We start from the raw sequence: 22425 nt of genomic DNA, 5'->3' as shown, positions 1-22425 counted from the left end.
ACAGTGATGTGGTCAGGGACCATCCTCCAGCCTTTTCCTTGGCACCTGTGGGGCCAGACAGGTCTGTTACTGTGATGGTGGCACATCCAGGCCTGTGGGAAGTGGCTGGAAGGGGACATGTCCCTCTCCTTGTGGGAGCAGCTTTGTGCTTGGACTGCCCCACAGCTGGCAGGTGTAGCTGAGGAGGGAGCAGCAGTTTTGGGGCTGGAATGTACTGGGGTGGTGTGGAGAAAGCTGCCCCTGCCTTTGTGTGGTCTGTGAGGCTCAGTGCAACCCTGACCTCCTGGTCCCTCCATAACCCTCCTGTAGTGCCACAGGAGGGACACCCTGCTCCGACCGGGCTTAGGGAAGGCAGCAGAGGGACCCTGGTGCACCTTCATAACTGGCTTTTTCTTCTCCTTCCCCCTCATCCCGCTCCCATCAGCTGTCAGCTCCAATATGTGGAGCTCATTTGTGCTCCTGCCTCTCTCCCACCCCTCAAACCACCTCTGGGTTCTCCACCCCTTTCCCTGTCTTTGGCATTTGATGTCTCAGACAGGCATATGGTGGCCGGCCTGTCTCCCTCGCTGCTTGTCCATCACCCGCTATTCACCATGGCAGCCGTTCCCAAGGGACATTTGGGTTTAAAGGCTGAGATGTCCCCTCCTTTCCCCCACTCCTACAGCTTTCCAGCTTCCTTGCTGTAGAGCTGCTCAGCCTGTTGTGTCATCTGTGTGTCGTTAGCAGGGAGATGTTGGGGTGGTTTTGACGTGACTGCGTTCGAAGAACTTTTCCTGCTTTGGTGTCACATGAAAGAAGGAAGGAGGGGAGGGGAGGGGAGAGGAGGCAGCAGCATCTTCCTCTTCGGTGGGGAAACTGCCTCAGTGTGCAGCCCTGGCACGTGGACTGATCCCTACCGTGTGCCTGGGGGATGAGTAGAGACCCCCACTCTTTTCTTCCCAAAGTCTGCAGTAGAATCCCAAAATCCCTCACAGAAAGCATTAAAAATATCCATGTTTGGTGTGGATACCAAAAGACGTGTGTATACACTGCTCAGATTTAGGATGCAATATTCTGCTTTAGACGTGTTTCAGATGCAGCTTTAAACTGAAAGAGAGTAGGATTAGATTAGATATTAGGAAGAAGTTATTGCCTCTGAGGGTGGGAAGGCCCTGGCACAGGTTGCTCAGAGAAGCTGTGGCTGCCCCATCCCTGGAAGTGTCCAAAGCCAGGTTGGATGGGGCTTGGAGGAACCTGGGATAGTGGAAGGTGTCCCTGCCCATGTCGGGGGGTGGGACTGGATGGGATTCCATGATTCTGAGCAGATGCCAGCACTGCCTGTGGTTCTCCAAGCCTGTGATTTGGGAAGTGGCACCAGCAGGAGGTTGGTTGTCTGTGTGGGGTGACAGAGGTGAGCATGGGGTCCCATCAGCTCCCAGAACATCCATTGGAGCCTCGGGGCAGGGTCGGAGCAGCTGCCAGGGGTGGCAGAGGTGAGGGCAGAGGGCACTCAGCGTGTGCTGGTGCAATTACAGGGCACAGGATGGATGAGGAATATGTGGCAGCTCTCCAGCGTGTGGCTTGCCCCGGCTGTTGCTTTTGGGAAGTGCGTAGGAGGTGGGCAGGAGTGAAAGGTTCAGCTTGACTTGATGGCTTTCCATTAAGCTGTAAAGGAGGATCACAGGTACACAGCAGCCATCCGGTCTTTTCAACCTTCCCTCCGGAGACCCAGACCCCGCAGGAAGCCTCTTGTAGTAGGAAAATTCTTTTAAGCTCCAGATTTTTCCATTCCTGGCTTGATGCTGCACAAAAAATAGGTTTTACTGCTTGGCAAAGCGGAGAAAGGGGAGGAAAAGAAATCTCTGTGACCATTGGACTGGTGGAGCTTAGACTCAGCCTTTTCAAACCTGACTCGTTTTCAGCTCTCCATGCAGGAAGGTTGGTGAAGTGATACAAAATCCCCTGGACTGCGAGAATGTCGTCTGGAAACTGTGTTGCTTTGATTTTTATTTATTTATTTATTTATTTAAAACCGAGGTCCCGCATTCTTGGCAAACGAGGGGAAACACCTCAGGCCCTCTGAGTGGGCTGACAGTGTTTCACATGGCACCTTGTCCCTGCTTCTGGAGGCTTTTGAAGCCGTTTGCAGAGCTGAAGGCTCAGCTCTAAGTGTGTGTCTCCCTGCAGGCTGGACCTGGCACGGCAGAGCTGTGCGGGTCCTACGCAGCACCAAGGGATTGGTCTCAGCTTTGGATCCATCACCACCTTGGATCATCACCACCTTGGATCATCACCACCTTGCCTGTGATAGCACTGGCTCTCTCTTCCCAGAGGGTTGCTCTGAGCTCGGCGTGGGCTGGTGACAAGTTCTGCAGTGACTGGGGGTGCAGAGGTGGAGAGCGCGGGGAGGGGGGAGGAATCAAATCTGCAGCTCAGAGGCTTGGGCAATTTGAAAATCAACAATTTAGCTCTGATTTTCACCCATTTTTTCCAAGTGAGTAGTAAAATCCAATGGGTTGTTTGGTGGGGGTTTTTGTTTGGTTCCTTTTGTCTCTCGCTGTCTAACGGTGAGTCTCTCGTAGGCAGCTGGGAATTGCAGGGAGCTCAGGAAAAAACCTGTTCACAGACAGCTCAGCTTCCCCATCACCACACACTGAGGTGACACGGGACCTCAAAAAGGGATGCTGAGCAATGACTCCAAGCTCGCTGTTTTTTGGAGCACCATCCCTTTCTTCAGGATGGAAATAGAACCTTGTTTTTCTCCTCAGCTGAGCTCTCATCATGCTGCACCCATTTAAATGTATACCTGACATTAAGGTTTATTAGGGGCTTTTATTTTAGGAAATGAACTTGCATCAATAAAGTGTTCTTAAAAGCCCTGGATGTTTTTAGCTGTACCTTCAGAATTGACTTCTGCAAACTCCTCAGATATCGAGCGGAGGTGAAGAGAGGAAGGAAGTCAGGCTGTGGGCAGAGTGAGCATTTATATTTTAGCCAGAAGCAAAGTTTGGGTTTTACCTTTCTCAGATGGAAGACAGATCCCCCAGTGCCAGTTCCTCCAGTGGGACTTGCTTGATAACCTTTAGCTGTAACATTGCAAAGAAGACTCTGACCTCCAAATATAGATTTGGATATTTATAAATGCGGTGCTTTGTACACACAGCATTCGGTGGGACGTAAACAGCTCCAGCAAATTGTATTTACCTCCAGCGTGGAAACAAATGCTTGATTGCATCACATGAGCTTGCTCAGTGCCTTTTATTTATATACTGCTGGCCATGCCAGGCAGGGAAGGGGAGAAGGCTTCCTTTTGTCTTTTGACCCCTAAAAGACCCTGGAGACTTCTCTCCAGCAACCATTTGCCCTCCTGTCAAGCCCTGTGGGAGGCCGTTTGCATCCTATTTTATAGACTCTGAGTATGTACAGATAAATACACTCATTTCAGAGTCACGTGCTCTGCTTTTCTCAAGGAAAACAGACGGCAACTTTATGATCTGAGTGATTTTATTTGAACACAGCTGTGGCCTTGTGATTTAAATATTTCAATAAATTTTAAACTAACTAGATGAGAGGAAACTGCGCAAGGAAAACAGGTTAGAGCACGGAAGGAGGATTCCCAGAGGGGAGAGGCAATATGGGCTCTGCATGAACGCTCCTGGCCTCGGCTTCCTCTCCTGAGCAGCCCCTTGACACCTTCCCTGGTCAGAAAGGCCATCCCAGCATCCTCCCATCCTTGCTGAGATGCTCGAAGGTGGTGGGACATGGATGGAAATCAGTGGATGGGCTGAGGGAGAGGTGCTGTGGGACCAGGTGTTGTTCCTTTGGGCCTGGGCTGGCCCAAACAGCCTGTGTGTGTTCAGGCATCGCTGCACCTCGGAGCAGCTGAGGGGAGTTTGAGGAGCTCCTTCCTTCAGCAGCGTGAATTCCGTGTTTTTCTGGGCTCTCCGATGCTGGGCAGAGGGGAAGGGGAGCTGCAGGAGGGACTGCAGGCTTGGCTCTGCTCTTGGGCTTGACAGCTGGGCTGTTTTGAAGAGATCACAGCTTGGGTTTGTTGGGCTGTGTCCTCTCCCCTCTCCTGTTCCAAGGGATGACGTACCTGTGTGAATGTACCCGTGAGGGCCACGGGGAAGATTTGCAGATGAAAGCAGAGGTGCTACAAGCCAAGGAGGTTTCACATCCTAAAGCCACCAGCCTGTTTCACACCATCATCCTCAAGATCTGTTTGTGCCAAGTCCTGCTCCATCCATTTCATGGTCCTCCTCCCACCTTCTCCCCCTGCCTTGGCCATGTTACTGTAAATCTCCCCCATTCCCGGGTGTTTTGGTCCTTTTCTTGGACCTGGGGAGTGCAATTCAGTGTTTCTAGATGTTGTTTTCAGCTCTCCCAGCTTTTGGTGATTATGGTTAGATGGGCTTTGCAAGGGCAATTTCCCCTGTGCAAAACAATTTTAAAAGTCCACTTTTCAGGAGTAAAAGAGGCTTTGCAACATTGAAATCTCTTTGTAGCATCAGACCCTTAATTATTTCTTGCTGGAACTTCTTCATTTGTAAAAAGAAGGTAAAGACTTTGTTCCTACAAGGCCAAGAGGTTTGATTTCATCTGGGATTATTAAGAATTTCGGTGACAATGTTATTATTAATTACAAATGGTGTTTATTAGAGTTTGTCTTTCCTTGTGCCAGTGATGATGTTTCTTTTTTTTCTTAAAGGTCCCCCTGTGTTCATTAAAAAACCTGTGGACCAAATTGGTGTGTCAGGAGGGGTGGCCTCCTTTGTGTGCCAAGCGACTGGAGACCCAAAGCCACGGGTCACCTGGAACAAGAAAGGGAAGAAAGTGAACTCTCAGAGGTTTGAGGTAAGAGATGTCCTTGAAATCTGTGCCTGTGTGAAGAGAGAGACTGACACAAAGCAGCCACTGCTCCTCTTTGGCCCTTCTCAGACCTGATAATAAAGGGAAATTTGGAAGGGGAGGAGTTTTAACAGCAGGAGGAGTGAAATGCAAGCTCTTGGCCATGTCAACAGCTGGGTTTGTTCCAAAGCAAGAGAGAACTTGGCTCACTTATGTTACTGGAGTTTTTCCTTTTGTTTTGTTGGTTTTTTTCCCCTTCCTGGGATATAATATAACTTCTTCCTTCCCTAAGAGACCCCAGCTAAGCTGGTGGTTCTTCATCTCTGTAAATGCACCTTTCATCCCCATCCATGGCTCAGCATTTTAATCCTGGGACAATCTGGAGTAAACATCACAGTTGTTGGCAACCAGACCCAAGCAATTGGCATTGCTTAGATAGAAATGAGGGTGGAAGAACAAGGACTGGGAGGTCATCCTGTGGAATTTGCTGTGGGACTCAGCCCTGCCAGGCAGCTGTGTGCTGAGAGGAGCTCTGTGGTGTCAGCTGCCTCTGCGGGTGGGGGAACAAGGCGGGGGTTCGTTTTTATTTTGTTTTCCTTTGCTCCATTTCCTCCTCCCTCGTCACAGTTGTGCTCTGAACACCCACCCCCCACACCACCACCGAGGCTCGTCCTTTCAGAGCCCTTGAGATGCACGTGGTGGGACATGTTCCCAGTGGGATCCATCACCGTGGGACCCTTCAGCTTCTCCCTTCCTCCAGCTGGGTGGGAAGGCTGGTAAAAAATGCGGGGCCAAGGCACAGAGTCCTCCTGTTTCTGGTTTGGTGGGTCAGTGGGCACTGGCAGGGTTTGACTGTGGCAGTTCTGTCACCTGGAGGTCAGGGCAGAGCCAAGCTGACCATGTTGCTTCCGTGTAAGGATTGTGGGGCAGCTGCTGGAGTGTGTTTGGGGGTGTGTGTGTCTCCTTAGAAGCAGGAATTCACCTTCTGCTTGCAACTCAAGGAGACTTACTCTGTGTGTGTCTCTCTTCTCCCCCAGACAATTGAATTTGATGAAAGTGCAGGTGCTGTTTTGAGGATCCAGCCCCTCCGGACTCCCCGGGATGAGAACATTTACGAGTGTGTTGCTCAGAACCCTCATGGGGAGGTCACTGTCCATGCCAAGCTCACCGTCCTCCGAGGTAAGGAGCACCCTGCCAGGGTCACAGTGGGACCCTTCAGCCTCTTCCTTCCTCCAGCTGGGTGGGAAGGCTGTTAAAAAATGCGTGGCCAAGGCACAAAGTCCTCCTGTTTCTGGTTTGCTCTGACCTGTCAGATCTGTTTGCTGTTCTTACCCTGGAGAGATGTAAAATTGCTGTGTAAGAAACAAAGCTGAAACTGGACCACTTCAGGAGGTTTGACTGGATAATGTATTAAGGTTCCTTCCAACCTGAATTATCCTGTGACTCCTGTGATCTTCCCTCCCCTCCAAAAATTCCTTCCCCAGGTTTAGGAGCAGCACCAGAAACTCCTCATTATTCTCCTCAGAAATGTGGCACCAAGAAAACCTTTTAACCTTTTCTTAACCCCATGGGCTGGGGTTAAGATGATGTTTCATCTGCATGGGCTTTCACACAGTTGTTAGCAATGGCAGCCTCTTTTTCTTGTGCTAGATTCCTTCTGGGCATCTTTCCTCTTTCCAGAGGTCTTTTGCTCCACGCACTCTCCGAGAAAACAGTTCCCCCTCTCCATTTTGTTCTGATTCTTTTTTCCACTTGTCCCCATTACAGAGGATGTTTACATGGATGCCTCCTTCATGTCATCTGTTTGAAATATGCTCCCTGAACTGGTTGTGGGGGAGGGAACAATATGCTGTTGCTCTGGATGCCTCTGGATGTTTGCTGTTATTACCCTGGAGATCCCTAAAATCCCTGTGTGAAGGGCTGAGCGAGGTTGGGTGCTAAAACTGACCCATTTTAGGGTTTAGAACACCCATCAGTGATGTTTTCTGTTCAAAGCACAGGTGGTCCTGGCAGGGAGGGGGTGGTGGATAACTGCCTGAGAGCTCCCAGAGGAGTTTAGCTCGGGAGCATTGGCTATGGATGAAGTCATGGGCTTTTTAGTAGGGACACCGGCAGTGAGAGCCTTTCTTTCTGCAGTGAGCACATCTAACAACAAATTTAGGAGCTCCAGGCAGTGTGTGACCCTCAGGCCAAGTGGTAGCTCTGCCTGTGGGGCCATTGCTTTTTCTTCAGCAATTTCAGTGTTCATCTTAAATCCTTTTGTTTGAACAGGCAGCGAGCATGTCCTTAATACTGCAGAGTGAAACTGGTGTGCAAATCCCAAATGTAGAGCAGGAAGCAGAGACCAGACATGAGGGCCACATGGCAAAGCCCTCGGCCTCCCCTCAGAGCAGGGAATATCCCTTCTGCTGCCCTCCTGGCAGGCTCTGTGCTGTCAGGATGCTGCTGCCTTGGAGGTGGGCCCATGGTCCACTCATGCCTGACAGATTTGTGTAGGTGCACTCAGATCTCAGTGCAGCTCCTCTGCCTGCCGTGGCATTTAACCTTCTGTTAGAGAAATGTGGTGGGATGGATCTGTCAAGAGCTTGGAATGGCACAGGATGACAGGAGTGTGTTAACTGTGGTTATCCCAGAGGGCTGGGAGCCTTATTCCTCACACTTATTCCCATATATATTCCCTGGGAGCTGTGACAGTTTGGGAGAAGTGCCCCTGCAGTCAAATTCTAAGTTTGTACCCCTCAAATGTAGCTACAAACAGTGTCCAGGGAAGGTTCTCCTCCAGCTGCTGCCCTCACCGATCCCCTGGATTCTCACAGTGGTTTTAAGGCTCTCTCCACCAAAAGCAAGCTGCAGTGTATGGAATCATAGAATCATTAAGGTTGGAAAAAGCCTCCAAGATCATCAAGTCCACCCTGTGCCCCATCCCCACCTTGCCACCCAGCCCAGAGCACTGAGTGCCACATCCAGTCATTCCTTGGACACCTCCAGGGATGGGGACTCCAAACCTCCCTGGGCAGCCCCTTCCAATGTTTACCAACCCTTTCTGTGGAGAAATTCTTCCTGATGTCCAACCTGTCCCTCCCCTGGCACAACATGAGGCCATTTCCTGGTCTTGTTACATGGGAGAAGAGACCAACCCTCACCTGGCCACAGCCCCCTGTCAGGGAATTGTGGAGAGCAAAATGGGAATGCTGAGCTGAGCTCAGGGACTGTCCTTGGGGACCAGGGCTCTTTGTACGTGTCTTTGTGCAGCTCTTCCTTCTGGGATCAGCATCATCCATTTGTCAGCCAGGGGGACAGATGACAACACAGGGGCTGCATCTTCCCACTGCCTGATTAATTCCACCCTTTGCTGATCCCACCAGGACATTCTGACTGTGTGCTGTGCTCTCACAAGCTCTCCTGTTCTGTTTGGGGTCTCTGTTTCTGACTGTCCTGCAGCAGTGAGGGTACCCATCCGTGGAACTTGAGGGAGCAGGAATTAACTGCAGGATGGGCTGAGATAGTGTTGAAGAGCATCAAGGAAGCAGATTTTATAGCAGACCCTCCCCTTCCCTGCTCAGCTGGAATTATTCCATCCTTAATCGTTCCTCAGCTTTCACACAGCTCCTCTTTATCCGCATTTTTAAGTGCTGGGAGAGTTAAATGCACCAAGCCCAAATGCACTGATCTCCACAATGACAAAGTGAGCATGCTGGCAGCCAGGCCTCTCCTTCCCCTCCCCTCTTCTGCACTCACCCACTCTCCTGTTTGTCTTTTCTCTCTTTCCCTGCACGGCCCCCTCCTCCTCTCTGTCTCTTCTCTCACTTGCAGAACTGATGCTGAGCACAGAGAGGGGGCTGCTCCACGGCTGCTCCACAGCCTGGAGATGGATGGGAGCTGTCATTTGCAGAACCTGGTACCTTGGCACACTCTGGAGTACAGAAACCTGGGCCCCAGCTGCTGCAAACTGCACGAGGGGCTTTGGAGTAGCTCTGCAGCCCGGTGTGTGTGTGCTGTAATCAGACAGATGTGTCTGTACCTTTGTGCAGGAGCATTAGAGGGTTTCCTCAGCACCAGGGCGGTCCCATGAACGGAAAATAACGCAGAAAATATTTTCTCTATTCAGAATAGAAAATGAAACATTCTTCCTTACTAGATGCAGCTGCTGAAGGGATTGGGAGTAAACCCATTTTTGCTTATCCACGTGATTACTCCTGGATCAGACCCTGCTAGAAACCCGTGTGCCTTCACTTAAAAACAGGAAACTGCAGGAGAGGAAACCTTTGGGAGCTTCTGAGAAGCAAAGCTGTGATGGACAGCATTCAACTCACACAGAGTCCCTTCACACCAGCTCTGCTGGCTTGTTTGTCCTTCCTGCTCTGCTTCTCCAGGGATCCCAGTTTGGTAGGGCTGTGGAGACTGGCTGTTCTTTCCACAGCTGGCTAGACATAGTGCCTGCAAACCTAACTCCTGCAGAGCTCGAAGAAAAAGGAAGACTGGTTTTGGGAAGCGTTTTCCAGTTGTTGTTGACTCCAGCTGCTGTTATTTTTCGTTATAACTTGGACAGGAAGGAAGGTCATTGGCACAGACACCCCAGCTCTCAGTTGATGGGGTTTCTCTAAGCTCCCCACTCCCAGGAAAGACATTTGTATCTGTATCTGTGTGTCCTGGGATAGATACAGACACAGAGAGGTTGTGGACTCCCCACCCCTGGAAGTGTTCGGGTTGGGTGTGGTTTGGAGCAACCTGGGATAGTGGAAGGTGTCCCTGCTCACGGCAGGGGGTGGAATGAGATGAGCTTTAAGATCCCTCCCAACCCAAACCAGTCTGTGATTCTATCTGTATCTATCTGTGTCTACATTTATATCATCTTTATCCATAGATCCATATCACGATGATTATTATTACTTCCTGTATACAGATTATACTTTCCCTCCAATTCTTTAGTAGCCTGTGGGAGCTGGTAGAGTTCTGTGGAGGTTACCCTTGTGAGCTGTTAGGAAATGCAATATGTTCCCATAAAAACCAGTGATTAGTCCAGTTCAGTGTCACGGAACAGGATTTACCATGCCCTGATCCATCGCTCACTCCGTGCTGGCCAGTGCCTGCTGTTCCTGAGGGCTCTGCACTCTGGAAAACTGAGGAGAACAGGCTGTTAGACATGTCAGGGCTGCTGGAGTATGATTGAGGCTGCTATGGACAGACTTTCAGACCTGCTTCTTCTAGTGATTCCCTCTTGATTTTGTTTTAGGAGGTATTCAGACATTTCACTACCAATTGCAGCCTGAAACATCCCTCACACATTCCTCCTCCAAGAACACATCTGGTGTGGGCATGTACAAAGTTCTAGCAAGATCCCTGCTGTTCTGTTGGTTTCTGTGTAATTGTTGGCTTTAAATCAGCCAAAGGTAAACAACAAGCAGCTCTGGATGCTCAGCAGAGAACAGCGAGTCCCAGGGGAGCGCATGGGAGAGGGAAGCTGCCCCCTCTGAAATGTTACCTTGCCATTTGGAAAATTCCTGGCAGTCTTTCTTCAAACTTGACTTGTTTTGCTTTTCTTGTAGTGACCTGAAAATTGGACAACGTTGACAGCAGATTAGTTCTGTAGCTTATGAATAACATCAAAGTAATTTTAACTCAGATGCCTGTAGAAGGAGGGCACGTAGGGACACATTAGGGAATACAGGCATTACCTGCACTATTTTGGAGTCCAACACACATATCTAAGTGTGTATTTATTGCCTGTAAGCCTGCAATTCTTTAATAACATTGTTAGGCTATTACTGTTTTCATAGTAAACCTTTCAGCTCAAAAGAAATGGAGTCAACAGAGCGTGTTAGTGAGACTCCTCCCTGCATTAGAGTTGTCTGACTGGGAAATAACAGGTACTTGAGGCACAGGTACAGACACATGGGTGGAAATAACTTGTTGATGTAGTTTCACAAGGTGTATTGTGCCAGGATACTTGTTGGAGAGAGGACAGCTGTAGCTGTTCATAAACTTAATGGCAAGAACAGCGATAAGTTCAGGAATGCTGGCTTTTGATCCTCATTCTGCTTAAACGTCGTGTCACTCGAGCTGCTTCGTCTCTGTGTTCCTGCTCTTCCACCCTGAATGAGGACAGTCAACTGTGTAGAGACCATCCAGCATCCAGATCTCCAGAGGAGAGGGAAAAATCCCTCCTCCTCTTCCCTTCAGAGCATCCTCGTGGCTTTCTGCACCGAGTCCATGGCACATCTGTACAGGCTCACACCCTCCTTCTCCTCTAAATTATTAACCAGCCGTGCACACCCTGCGGGGGAAAAGAGCGGCAGCAACACCCGCTTTATCTTTCTTTATCATCCTCTTTTCCAGCACAGCTAATTAGCTAAACCCAGAGCTGCCACCTTCCAGAGTGACAAGGAGACAGGGAGCACCCCTGTCCCCTCGCTGGGCTTCTTTGTGTGCCCGGGTTGGATCCTCCAGCACAGAGCATGTCCTCGGGTAGGATTTATTATAAATGAGAGCTGAAGTGCTCTTTCCCTGCCTCTCTCCATCCCTCCTCCCCTATCCTTTCTCACTCTACTTTGCTCAGTGGCCTTGAGGTGATTCACCAGCTTTGGGGGGGTTTAAACTGCTCGGTCCAAGCTCAGGTGTGAACGAGGTGTTGGGATGCTCCATTTATGTGGCAACTGCAACACAGGGAAGTGTTTGCCTGCATAAACCAGCACAATTTCCAGCAGCAGCAGCAGCTGCCCAGATGTGCCCTTGAAGCATCTCCAGCTTGTGTCTGGTTCTTTTGTTCCTGCAGTTGCCTGAGCTGCTTTCAGAAAGAGAATTCACAACCCAAACCGTTCCTTATTTATTCGGGAACAGGCTTGGGGTGGTGTTTGGGGATTGATGGGGAGGGTGGCAGGGCTTGTGTGTGCATGTCTTGTGGGGATTGTGCTGAGGTTGTAATTGCATTATTACAGGGAATCCAGTTGTTAGGGGATGGAGGCAGTTTCACTTCCCTGACAGGAAGGAAATCAGAGCACTTGAATCAGAGCAGTGTGTGATGTTCAGAGATGATCTGATCCTCAAATCTGATCACGCCTCTAGTCGCAGTTGTTTTAATTAAACTCAGAGGAATTCTGCACATTGTGCTGCGAGATTAACATTTTTGTTTAATTAGAAACACTCAGTGATAATAGTTGTACCAGGCCTCCCCCAACACACACACATGTGCAAACACAAACACACACACACACACACACACACCCTGCCAGGCAGAGGGTTATTCTCTCTGTGGATTAATTGGTTCATGGAAGGAAGGGGCTGGGGTTGGAGGCAGGTGGAGCAGCATCACCAGGGAGCAGGATAAAAGCAGTGATCAATAATGATGTCATCTGCAGCCAATGCGGCAGCAGCTCCTCACGGCTCAGCACGGCTGGGGAAGGAGCAGGAGGGAAGGGAAGAAGATGTTAAAAGCCTGGCTGAAAGCTGTGCAGAGGCACAGCAATTCCCTGGGCCCCCCTGTCCTGAGCTCACTCCTGGGGAGGCTGGGGGTTTGCAGCACAGGAGGTTTGGAGAGTCCTGCAGTGCCCGAGCACAGCCTGGTGAGCTCAGAGGGCTGGTTCAGTCTCTGGTTAAAGGTGTGTGTGTGTGCACAGTTCAAATTTAGGATGCAATGTTGTGCTTTAGAGGTGCTTCAGATGCACCAAAATGGCTTGAAACTGAAAAATGGCTTTAAACTGACAGAAGGCAGGTTTAGATTAGATATTAGGAAGAAGTTGCTGCCTCTGTGGGTGGTGAGGCCCTAGCACAGGTTGCCCAGAGAAGCTGTGGCTACCCCATCCCTGGAAGTGTCCAAGGCCAGGTTGGACAGGGCTTGGAGCAACCTGAGATGGTGGAAAGTGTCCCTGGCAGGGGGTGAAATGGGATGAGTTTTAAGGCCCTTCCCCACCCAAACCAGTCTGTGATTCTGTTTCTCAATGAAATGACACCCTTATACAAGTGTTTGTCCCTCCTGGGAGATCTGCATTACTGGAGCAGTTCTAATGGGACCTGGTTCTGTTTGTGGTCAGATTCCTGTGCTCCATGAGGAGAGGTGTGGTTAATACACTTCACTCTCCAATGAGTCACAATAGATCCTTTATAACTCTCTAACAATGGTCAGAGGCAGGAAACAATGCACATTTTTAAACACACAATTGAGGCATTTATCCTTTTTTTTTTTCCCCTGCAGTAGCTGTGAGCTGCTAATAATGGAGCTGGACAGAGTTTCTTGGCCTCAGGTATCAGAGCATCACACACACCTTTAGCTCTGCCTTCAGGATTTCATAGATTTTTAGAAGCTGAGTGTGAGGCACAGCAGTGTGGAACAGCTCTTGCCCAAATCACATGTGTTTGGAGCTCACACAGAGCTGGGATCTGGTGATTCTGCTTCTCTTACAGGATGGAGCTCTGAGCACCCTGGTCTAGTGGGAGGTGTCCCTCACAGTAGGGAGCTGGGATTAGATGATCTTTATGGTCCCTTCCAGTCCAAGCCATTCTGATTCTGTCAAAATGCCCCCACCATGGCAAGGCCACTCTTGTCCCACTGTCTCTGGGTTCAGCCATATGTAGTTTGACTCCATTCCCCCTGATCCATCACGTGCCAGCCTTAGGAAATGAGCTCTTGGTGTGTTGGCAGTTGGCAGGGTGGCTCCCAACCAAGGCCAGGGGCTCCAACCCCATCTTGGTGCTGCTGTGAGACCTCCCACCGGTTTCAGTGGGGAGCTGGTTGTGATGTATGTTGCCTTTTTAAAAAATCCCACCATTTTTAAATCCTCTGTATTTCCCTTCTGTTCCCTCACCTGCTTTGAGATGGAATCAATGCCACAGACTCCCGAGGCTGTGATTCCTTGACACGGCTCATTTGAGATGATGGAAAATCCCTCTCAAGTCTCACCCTGGTTCTGGCATCCTCCTTCCAAGCTACCCTCCCCTAAACACTCACTTTCTAGGGGGAAAAATGGCATGTTCCAGAGCTGTATCAGCCAGCATAAGACAGATTTTTTCCATTCCACAGGAGTTAAGAAGTGGTGACAAATATTACAGGGGAAGCACTGGGGTTTTGTACGAGTTACCACAAATTAGTCACCGTTGGTCAGGATTGCCCTCCTCACCCTCATTAGGGAAGGCAAAGGCAGGGTTGAGAGAAGCAGGAAGCTCAGTTGAAGCTCAGTTGAGCCTCTCTGCTGGGTGCTGGTGCCACGTCCCTCTTCTGGGAGGGCAGCAGCACTTGGAATTAATAAATGTAGAAATCACACCCTGGCTGACAGCACTTGGCAGATTGTTGTTACGTGTGTCCCCTCTGGTCACTGCAGCTGGATGAGATTTTCCTCTCCTTTCTCTCCCAGTCCCACTGTGTCTTTGACAGCTCTTTCCACGTGGGTTCTTTCATTATTTCTCCTGTGTAGTTTGTTTTGTGCTGTGAGGTTTGGAGGGAGAAGGTGAACCCTTTCCTTTTAACTGTGACTGTACAGACTGTTCTCTGCAGTGCAGGGAGCTTTGCCACCCCTGTGCACAGTTCTGCTGTAAAAACCAGTTAAATGCCAGTCACTGACCTGACAGAGAGAGCTTCACCTGGAGGAACTTTGACATGATGACTCGAACATAAATCCTGTGAGGAGCAGCTGAGGGAGCTGGGGGGACTCAGCCTGGAAAAAGGAGGCTTTGAGGGGGGGACCTTCTCACTCTCTGCAACTCCCTGACAGGAGGGTGCAACCAGGGGTGAGTCAGGCTCTGTCCCAGGGAACAAGGGACAGGATGAGGGGAAATGGCCTCAAGTTGTTCCAAGTTGTTCAAGTTGGATATTAGGAACATTTCTTCACTGAAAGAGTGGTTAAATATTGGAAGGGGCTGCCCAGGGCAGTGGTGGAGTCCCCATCCCTGGAAGTGTTCAACAAATGAGTTAACATGGCACCTGAGGACATGGTTTAATGGGCAGGTGGGACTCGGTCAAAGGTTGGACCTGGTGATCCTGGAGGTCTTTTCCAACTTTAGTGATCCTATGACTCCATACTCCTGTGCCCCAAAGGGTTTTAAAAATGGCATTTAAGTGTGGGATCTTCTTGTGGGAGGTCAGATAATCACATAAAATGGACAAGCTGCTACACTTTATTGTACCATGTGTTTTCACAACCCATGTATGGACCACTTACTGTTTTAACTTGCCTGGCACAGGGCAGCAAGTCTGCCTGATGCTTTCCTTGGTGCATTTTAACAGCTCCATTTCCTACCCTGCTCCCTGTTTAACCCTCTCCCTTCGTTGTCCACCTCCAGAGGACCAGTTGCCTCCCGGCTTCCCGAACATTGACATGGGGCCCCAGCTGAAGGTGGTGGAGCGGACCCGGACGGCCACGATGCTCTGTGCAGCCAGCGGGAACCCCGACCCGGAGATCACCTGGTTCAAAGATTTCCTGCCCGTCGACCCCAGCGCCAGCAACGGGAGAATAAAACAGCTGAGATCAGGTAAGGCCTGGCTGTGAGGCTGGAGGAGTTGAGACCAAGAGGTTTCTGAAGCACAGGAGAGGCCTGACAGGCACAGGCCCCACTGCTGTGGATGGGGCCGTTCACTCTTTTTTGTTGTTTTGGGACTCATGTCTTGCACATCCTTTCCACTTGGAGCCCTCCTGGCCTTCCCCACTGCCCAGCTGACATGAAGGGAAGCTGGTGCCCATCCAGAGGGCACTGTAACTATGATCCCTGGATCTTGGTGCTCTTGGAGCTCAGGGGAAACTGGGGCCTGGATGGGAGCTGAGGGTTTGCTCCTCAGCCCAAGAACTGGGCAAGGAAGAAAGAACCACTGTGGAGACATGGCTTTTTAGGCCACACGCACCTGGTGTAGAGCCCATGGCTCAGGCAGCCTCTTGCTGTCAAGACATGATGGTGTCAGTGGAGCCTCTCCAAGCTGGTGTTGAAGAACAGCTCTTGCAGGATCTCTCCAGTGTCACATCCCTGCAGCCATCGCTGTGGAGCCGTTGGGAATGTTCCGGAGTGACCCCTCAGCGCTCGGTGGAGTCCATCCCCACCAACAGATGTACCCCAGCTCTGTGGCTCTTGTCAGTTTTCCATCTTTCCCCATCTGCTTGTCCATCTGTCTCTCCTGTTTGTTTTATGTTTGCTGTTTTGTGTGTGTGTGTGTGTGTGTGTGGCAACGTGACATCTCTTAATATTCACGTTTCGGGAGCTGTTTTTATACTTGTTAAATCTGCCAGTTTTGCTGGGTGAGAGCGTGCAAGGAGGGCATAGGTGGATTTATTTTTGAGTACTACTGATAAAACACTCCCATTGAGAGCTGCAAAAATGAAGCAAGCTTTGGAAGTTTTACCTCTTGACAAAAACTAACCCAGAAAATAATCCTTTTCACATACTGCTTGGACCGACTGCTTAGACCCAGCCTAAAGAAAACATGTCCAAGGCTGGACCTAGCAAAGACCAGCATCACTTCAGCTGCTCAGAAGATTTCTTTGGCCAAGAGAGATGGAGCATTTTTAAGTCTTTTTTTTTGGCAAAAAAGGCATTGTTGTAGGCAAAGGGAAAGCAGAGGCTTCAGTGAAGCCACTGGGGTTGCTTTGTTTGTATTAGACCTTTTACAAGGTGTCCAGTTGAGTAATAACCAAGTGCTTCTGCCCAGATCTCTGCTGGCTCTGGAAAAATCAGTTTTGACTATGTCCTGCTGCATCTGAATATCAGAGCATGGAACCACCAGGTTTTTGTCTTGCCCTTTTTGGCAATGACTCTACTAAAAATATAGATTTTTAGTTCATTGGGCCACCAGTGAAAAAGCTTCAGCATAGCTCCAGTTTAATGCAGCTTTTACACACCTGCATAAATGCTCCTTATTCAGTGAAGCAAAGTTACAAGGAGATCCTTAAACTGCTTTGTGGAATTAGAATGGCTTGTTGAATCACACGAACGCAGATGAGATTGACCTCCCTGTTTTATCATAACAGCTGAGGCAACTGCAAATAAAAAAAATCACTCAGCATAAATAATGAGAGGTAAACTAGAATTATATCATGCTCTGTGACCGTGAACTGAAGTGTGAGTAATGCACAGGCAGATTATTTTTAATACATTCATCATCTTGCTAGAATGCCTTCGGATTTGATCTGGTGTTTTCCTCAGAGCCACCTGAGTGCTGCGTTTTTATTCCAGTGAATTGCTTGGCCTCAGAGTGAACCCTTGGCCCTTCTGATAAATCAGAAGATACCTGCTGAGATTTAATCTCATTTACAGCTGCTTTCAATTAGAAAACTGGTGAAACCCTGAAGCATCCCTGTTGCCCTTCGGGGCAGGAACCTGTTGCCTGTGTGGCAGGGAGTGCAGGTCCCTGGGCAGTCGGGGCTTCCCAGTTCTCCAGTTTCTGCTTTCGTGGCCTTTCAAAACTTGCATCTTCTGCAAGGAAAGGCCTGTGAAAGTGCAAAATATGAACATTAGGGTCATCTGTACTGTGCCAGCACTTTGGCCTGTGGAAAAGGATTCTTTAACACCATGGCAGAGCAGATTCAGGCATGGATTTGTGACCGGAATTCGAGGTGATGCCTGTTTGAGCTGCTAAAGTCAGAATTTAATTGTAGTACATTTATCTTTCCAGAAAACAAACTTTGCTGCCAGAAGTGTGGCACTAGCACACAGCAGGGCATTGGATGCTCCAGGACACTGCTAATAAGCTTCAGTGTCTTTCACCCACAGGTCACCAGTGGGACTCCAGCCAACCAGTTACACCCAGCTGAGGGTGTTTGAGGGGCCCTCTGGGAACAGGGGTGCAGGGAGGGGCAGTGACCCTGCTGCTAAATCACAGCTTCATCACTGCACTTTGTGCTAACAGGTCTAGGAAGATTTAGGAAGAAATTCTCCCATCTGAGAGTGGTGAGGCCCTGGCACAGGTTGCCCAGAGAAGCTGTGGCTGGAATTGTCCAAGGCCAGGTTGGACAGGGCTTGGAGCAACCTGGGCTAGTGGAAGGTGTCCCTGCCCGTGGCAGGGGGTGGAACTGGATGTGTTTAAGGTCCCTTCCAACCCAAACCATTCTGGGGTTTAGTGACTGTGCTGTCCCCAAACATGTGCTTGTGTTGCTCCCTGATGGAGTCTGGGACAGGCTGAGGGAGCAGCAGGGCAGGACAGTCCCAGATTCCACCCTGGAGATGAAGTCATCAGGATGGCAGCCGTGCTGCTGCAGTACAGAGGGTGCTAAGAACTGGATTTTTATCAATATATGAGTTAGTGGTAAACATGCAAATGAATTCATTAAAAGGAACAAGTGAAATGTCATACAGGGAACTCTGCGAAATCAGGAACCGTGTCCAGATTTGGTTCTCATTTATATTAAATCTGAATGTTTGGCTGCCAATATAAACAGGCCCCTGAGACCACAGTCATTATATTCCCATCATCCTGGGGACCCATTCGTGACATGGGTCTTCAATCTAATCAAGAAACAGGTGATATGTCATTAAGCATAGTGGCTTTTCTCTGGTATTTCTGCTCCCCCTTTTCATCTCCAGATAAACTTCCCAACCAGCTGGAAACCTTTTAATGCTTGGGGCTTTGGCTGAGTGAAAAGCTGAATTGTCAGGAGGAGGAGAATGGGAAGAAGCTCAGTCCGGGCTCCTGCTTCCCTTAGACAATGTGAACATCTCAGCCTTAGAGACCTGGGTTGTACACGAGTTTAAGTGGTCTTGGAAAATGGATATTTCTGCTTATCTCGGGACATTTAAAGCAGGAGGCAGAGCCAATGTCCTCTGCTCAGCCATGCCATCTAGGGGGGACACTGGAGGCAGCCTCCAGCCACCTTCCTCACCACAGAAATACTAAAACCTTTTGTGTCTTGTGTGTGTCTTCTGTTTTCTAAATAACTGGCTATAACAAGCTTTTCTTTTCTTTTTTTTTTTGTTTTTGTTTTTCACCTTTTTTTTAACATTCAGAGACCTTTGGTAAGTTTGTTCAATTAAAAAAAAAATTAAAAGTCGAACCAAAAAACCCCAAACCTGCTAATGTGCAGATTTGTAACCCTTGCCCTTTAAACTAATTCCTTTGTAACAGCTTCTTGAGAGGCATGCTCTGCATTTCTTCTACTAACTCCTTTCAGTAGGGATGTTCTGCCCTCTAAATTAATTTCTGCAGGGGTATTGCAGGCTACCAAAAAAAAAGAATAGTAATAACAATTCCAATTAATTTATCTGTATAAAGAGATAACAACTAAATATAAACCTCCTAACATTGGATAGATTTTTTTTTTTTTTTGGTCTCTTAGCAACAGTTGTCCTGGAATTCCCCAATTACACAATAGCTTGTACCCTGGAACTGTGATAATTGTGTTCACACCTGCAGGAGGTCTTGGAGTTCCACATCTAACGGGGTTATTGGCATTTTTCAGGAGGGAGACGTGGGGGTGCAGCATTTCCAAATTGAAGCTGTAAATCACAGGTCGGTGGGGAAGGGTTGAGGATAAGAAGAACCCCCCACACACCCCTTTTTTACCCCTCTGGATCATCTCCATCCCCAGAGAGGGCAGGAGCCTGTCTGCAGAGCTCATGTCACGTTCCCTGCGTGTGCCAAGTCCCCTTTTGTTCCTGGAGCCGTAGGAATTGCAGCTGTCAGCCCGGATCCGGCGCTTTCCGACTGCAGGAGCCCCTTGATGATTTGCCTGCTTGTTTGGAGCAGAAAGCTGCGTCCAGCCCTCGGGAGAGCAGCTCAGCACACACATGTTCCCACACGTGGCCCTGACAGAAGGTGGGGATGTGTTTTCTGTCATTGCCATGGCAATGGTGACTGTCCTCCTCTCCCTCTTTTCAAGGCTCGGAGAATCCGGAGGCAGCACAGCATGTGGGAAATCAGAGGGGGGGGTGGTGGAGGGCAGACCCCTGTCCTCTGTCACAGAGGGGGACACCTGCACGGGGAATTCTGCCTGGCACCATCTTGGGCATTTATAATCCAGAGACAAGGCCTTTAAGCTGCCTTTTGCCTCTGCTGCTAAACCCTGGGCTGGCCATCTGGGCTCAGGCAGCCTCAAAATTTGCCCTAAATAGGCAGATCTGCAGATCCTGGGAGGCTGGGGAAGGCAGTATGAATAGTTTGCACGTGGCATCTCAGAACCAGCTTTTCCCTTGGAAAATCAGCATCCAGTGTGAGCTGTTCCTCCCTTAGTTCTCCGGCAGAGCTGGTGCCTTTGCTCTGCCCTGGACACTGGGCAGCCTCAGGCAGTCCCTGGTGCTCACCAGGCAAGTCAGGTATTGAGCACAGGGGCCTCCCCTCCCACCCCCACGACCCCGTTTCAAACCTTACAGGACCTGTCAGAGCTCCTCAGAATAATTAATCGAGTTCACACCCTCTTCCAGCACCGTTTCTGCTGCCCCTGTGTTGAACATGACGCTGGTTAGATGTGAAACTCCAACGCTGAAAATCTACCATCTGTGTGTGGGCCACCACCCAAACTGCTGCTCTTGCCGTGCGAGTTAATCGAGCTCATTCTGACTGAATCTCTGTCCCTCCCACCTCCAATCCCTGGTGTGGGGCATCTTCCTAAACCTCTTTTGCTCCTCACCTGTGTGCCAGAGTTAGACCTGGAAAGCCCGAGGTGCCGTTGCCTGGCTCACCTTGCTCTCCCAGAGCACTGTCTCCAGGACAGTCTGTCTCCAGGAGCTGCTGACAGCCCATTTCCAGGGGCAGTGCTGATGCTCAGAGGGAGCAGGGAATGACTAACCTGCAGTGACACAAGAAGGTAACACTGCTGTTGTGTCTGTGCTTGCACAGCTCTAACTTCCAGCATGTTTCTCCTGTCAATTAGAGGGAACTTTTCAGGAAACTGCCAGGCTTAGCCAAGGCCAAAGAAGCTTTCGAATCGTGGGTGATGTTGGGGTCTCTTCCCCTCCTCTCCCCTCTTCCCATTAGCCCTGTTCCATATTGGTGCCACAGATGGCAGATTTTCACTCCAGTTTTGAGACAGAAGGATGTATCAGAGGCTGTTTTTATTTCCACTGAACTCAACTATAACCCTTTGCTGCTTTCTCTCTCTCTCTCTCTCTCTCTCTTGCTTTTTAAACCTCCCTGCCACCTCCTGGGTGGGGATCTGCCCAAGTCCTTGCTCTCCCACCTCTTCCAAGCGCTGTCTCTCCAACCTCTGTCCTGAGAGCTAACCAACCTGCTTCATTAACCTTAGCTAGTTCCTAACCCTAACTAGATGCTAACTTTTCTCTAGCCAATGACCTAACCTCTTAACTAGAAGCTGAGTCTAACTAGAGTCTAATCCCTAACACTAGAATGCCTCTCTTCCCTCAGCTCCTTTGAAAAATAAAGATGAACTGTAATCAATATCTCTCTATTTTTACCTTCTATCCTGAGAATGGAGGATTGAACCGCAGCAGAAGGATGAGCAGGGCTGAAGGATAAGGAGGGAAGGGGTTTTTTTTGTGGTTAAGGCAGAAGATTGGCACGGAGGAGGTTTTGACTCCTGTTCTTGCCTCTGCCACAGACTTCCCTCCGTGACCTTGGGCGAGTTGCTTCACCTCTACCTCGGTTTCCCCGTGTGTAAAGAGGGGTAATAACTCTGCTGTACCTCGGTGGGGGAGAGGAGAGAGGGAGAGGCTGATATTTGTCATTGAATGTGCTCCACAGCCCTGGCTGGGAGGTGCTGCAGGGTGGCAGCAGTGTCACCCATTGCAGAGGAGCTCTTGCATTTCTCCCCAGGGAGAGGCAACACTTGGCATTGCGGGATCTGCCCCGTTCTCAGGATTGGGGTAAAAACCCACCAACTAAACCCCCTTCTTTGATAAGCTGTGTGACACTTCTGAATGCCCCCGTGAGCAAAAGGACCTGCCGTGTTTTCAAAGGAAGATGGTTTGGTTGCAACCTCAGGAGGTCAGATGGGGGGGACAGTGGTTTTTGCCCCTGACTGTGGCCTGGTTCACCCACCACAGCGTCACTCCCTCTCACCTGGGAGACCTGAACACTTGGGTTGGGCTCTTAGACACAGCAGGAGGGGGTTGGAATAAAATAACCCAGGGAAGATGCAGTCAGCAGGCAAGTGTAGCAGGACTGCTCTCTCCATACAGCCCCCTCCTCACTGGCATTAGGGGTCCCAGAGCAGCTGCAGGAGGTCCCCAGGTAGCCCTGTACCTGTGCAGCAACCTGGCCTTCAGTGCACAGCACCTGCCTTCAGTCCCTGTGCAGAGCTGTGAAGGATGACTGAAGGTCCTGAGCAGGACATGTACTGAATTCCTTGCACATCTGTGCCAATAACTAAAGTTTGGGACTGGGAATTTGCTAGCAAAGGTGGGATCAAACCTGCAGTTTAATGTGATGCAAGGTATTGGATGTCCCTCTCCCTGTCTGGGCTAACAGGGCCATAATGCCAGCCCTTTTTTTCCCAGGAGTGATGAAGGTAAATGCAGGTCCATCACATGTTCTGCAAGTAGCAAACAGTAATGTTAGCTGAGAGCCTGAAGATTATCTTTGCACTCCTAGCAACAAAATGGAGCCAGTTTTAAGACTTTCCAAGCCAGGTGCCACAGAGGCTCTGCAAACAGCCAGCTGAATTGGGCTGCTTACAAGGGCACCCCTACCCTGAGCACACCAAGCCCTCTTCAGTGTCCCTGTTATTTGAGGTAGAG

The 22425-nt window shown here is 49.7% G+C and overlaps 1 protein-coding gene across 15 annotated transcripts in view; it reads left to right on the top strand.

Moving 5' to 3' along the window:
* PTPRS (protein tyrosine phosphatase receptor type S) overlaps positions 1 to 22425 on the top strand; it is a 163081-nt gene that overhangs the window by 74301 nt on the left and 66355 nt on the right. For 9 of the 15 annotated variants that reach the window (XM_029963838.1, XM_029963828.1, XM_029963839.1 and 6 more), the window contains exons 3-6: positions 4688 to 4833; positions 5865 to 6006; positions 15097 to 15285; positions 18742 to 18750. In XM_029963838.1, coding sequence (XP_029819698.1) covers positions 4688 to 4833; positions 5865 to 6006; positions 15097 to 15285; positions 18742 to 18750 — 486 coding nt within the window. The remainder of the gene's footprint in view (positions 1 to 4687; positions 4834 to 5864; positions 6007 to 15096; positions 15286 to 18741; positions 18751 to 22425) is intronic. The other 6 variants (XM_029963841.1, XM_029963836.1, XM_029963835.1 and 3 more) reach the window with 1 other exon arrangement.

This window comes from Manacus vitellinus, unplaced genomic scaffold (assembly GCF_001715985.3).
Source record: "Manacus vitellinus isolate BGI_N305 unplaced genomic scaffold, ASM171598v3 scaffold_64_pilon, whole genome shotgun sequence".
NCBI lineage: Eukaryota > Metazoa > Chordata > Aves > Passeriformes > Pipridae > Manacus > Manacus vitellinus.
Note: the sequence above shows the minus strand (reverse complement) of the source record. Positions and strands in the feature narration are given on the sequence as shown.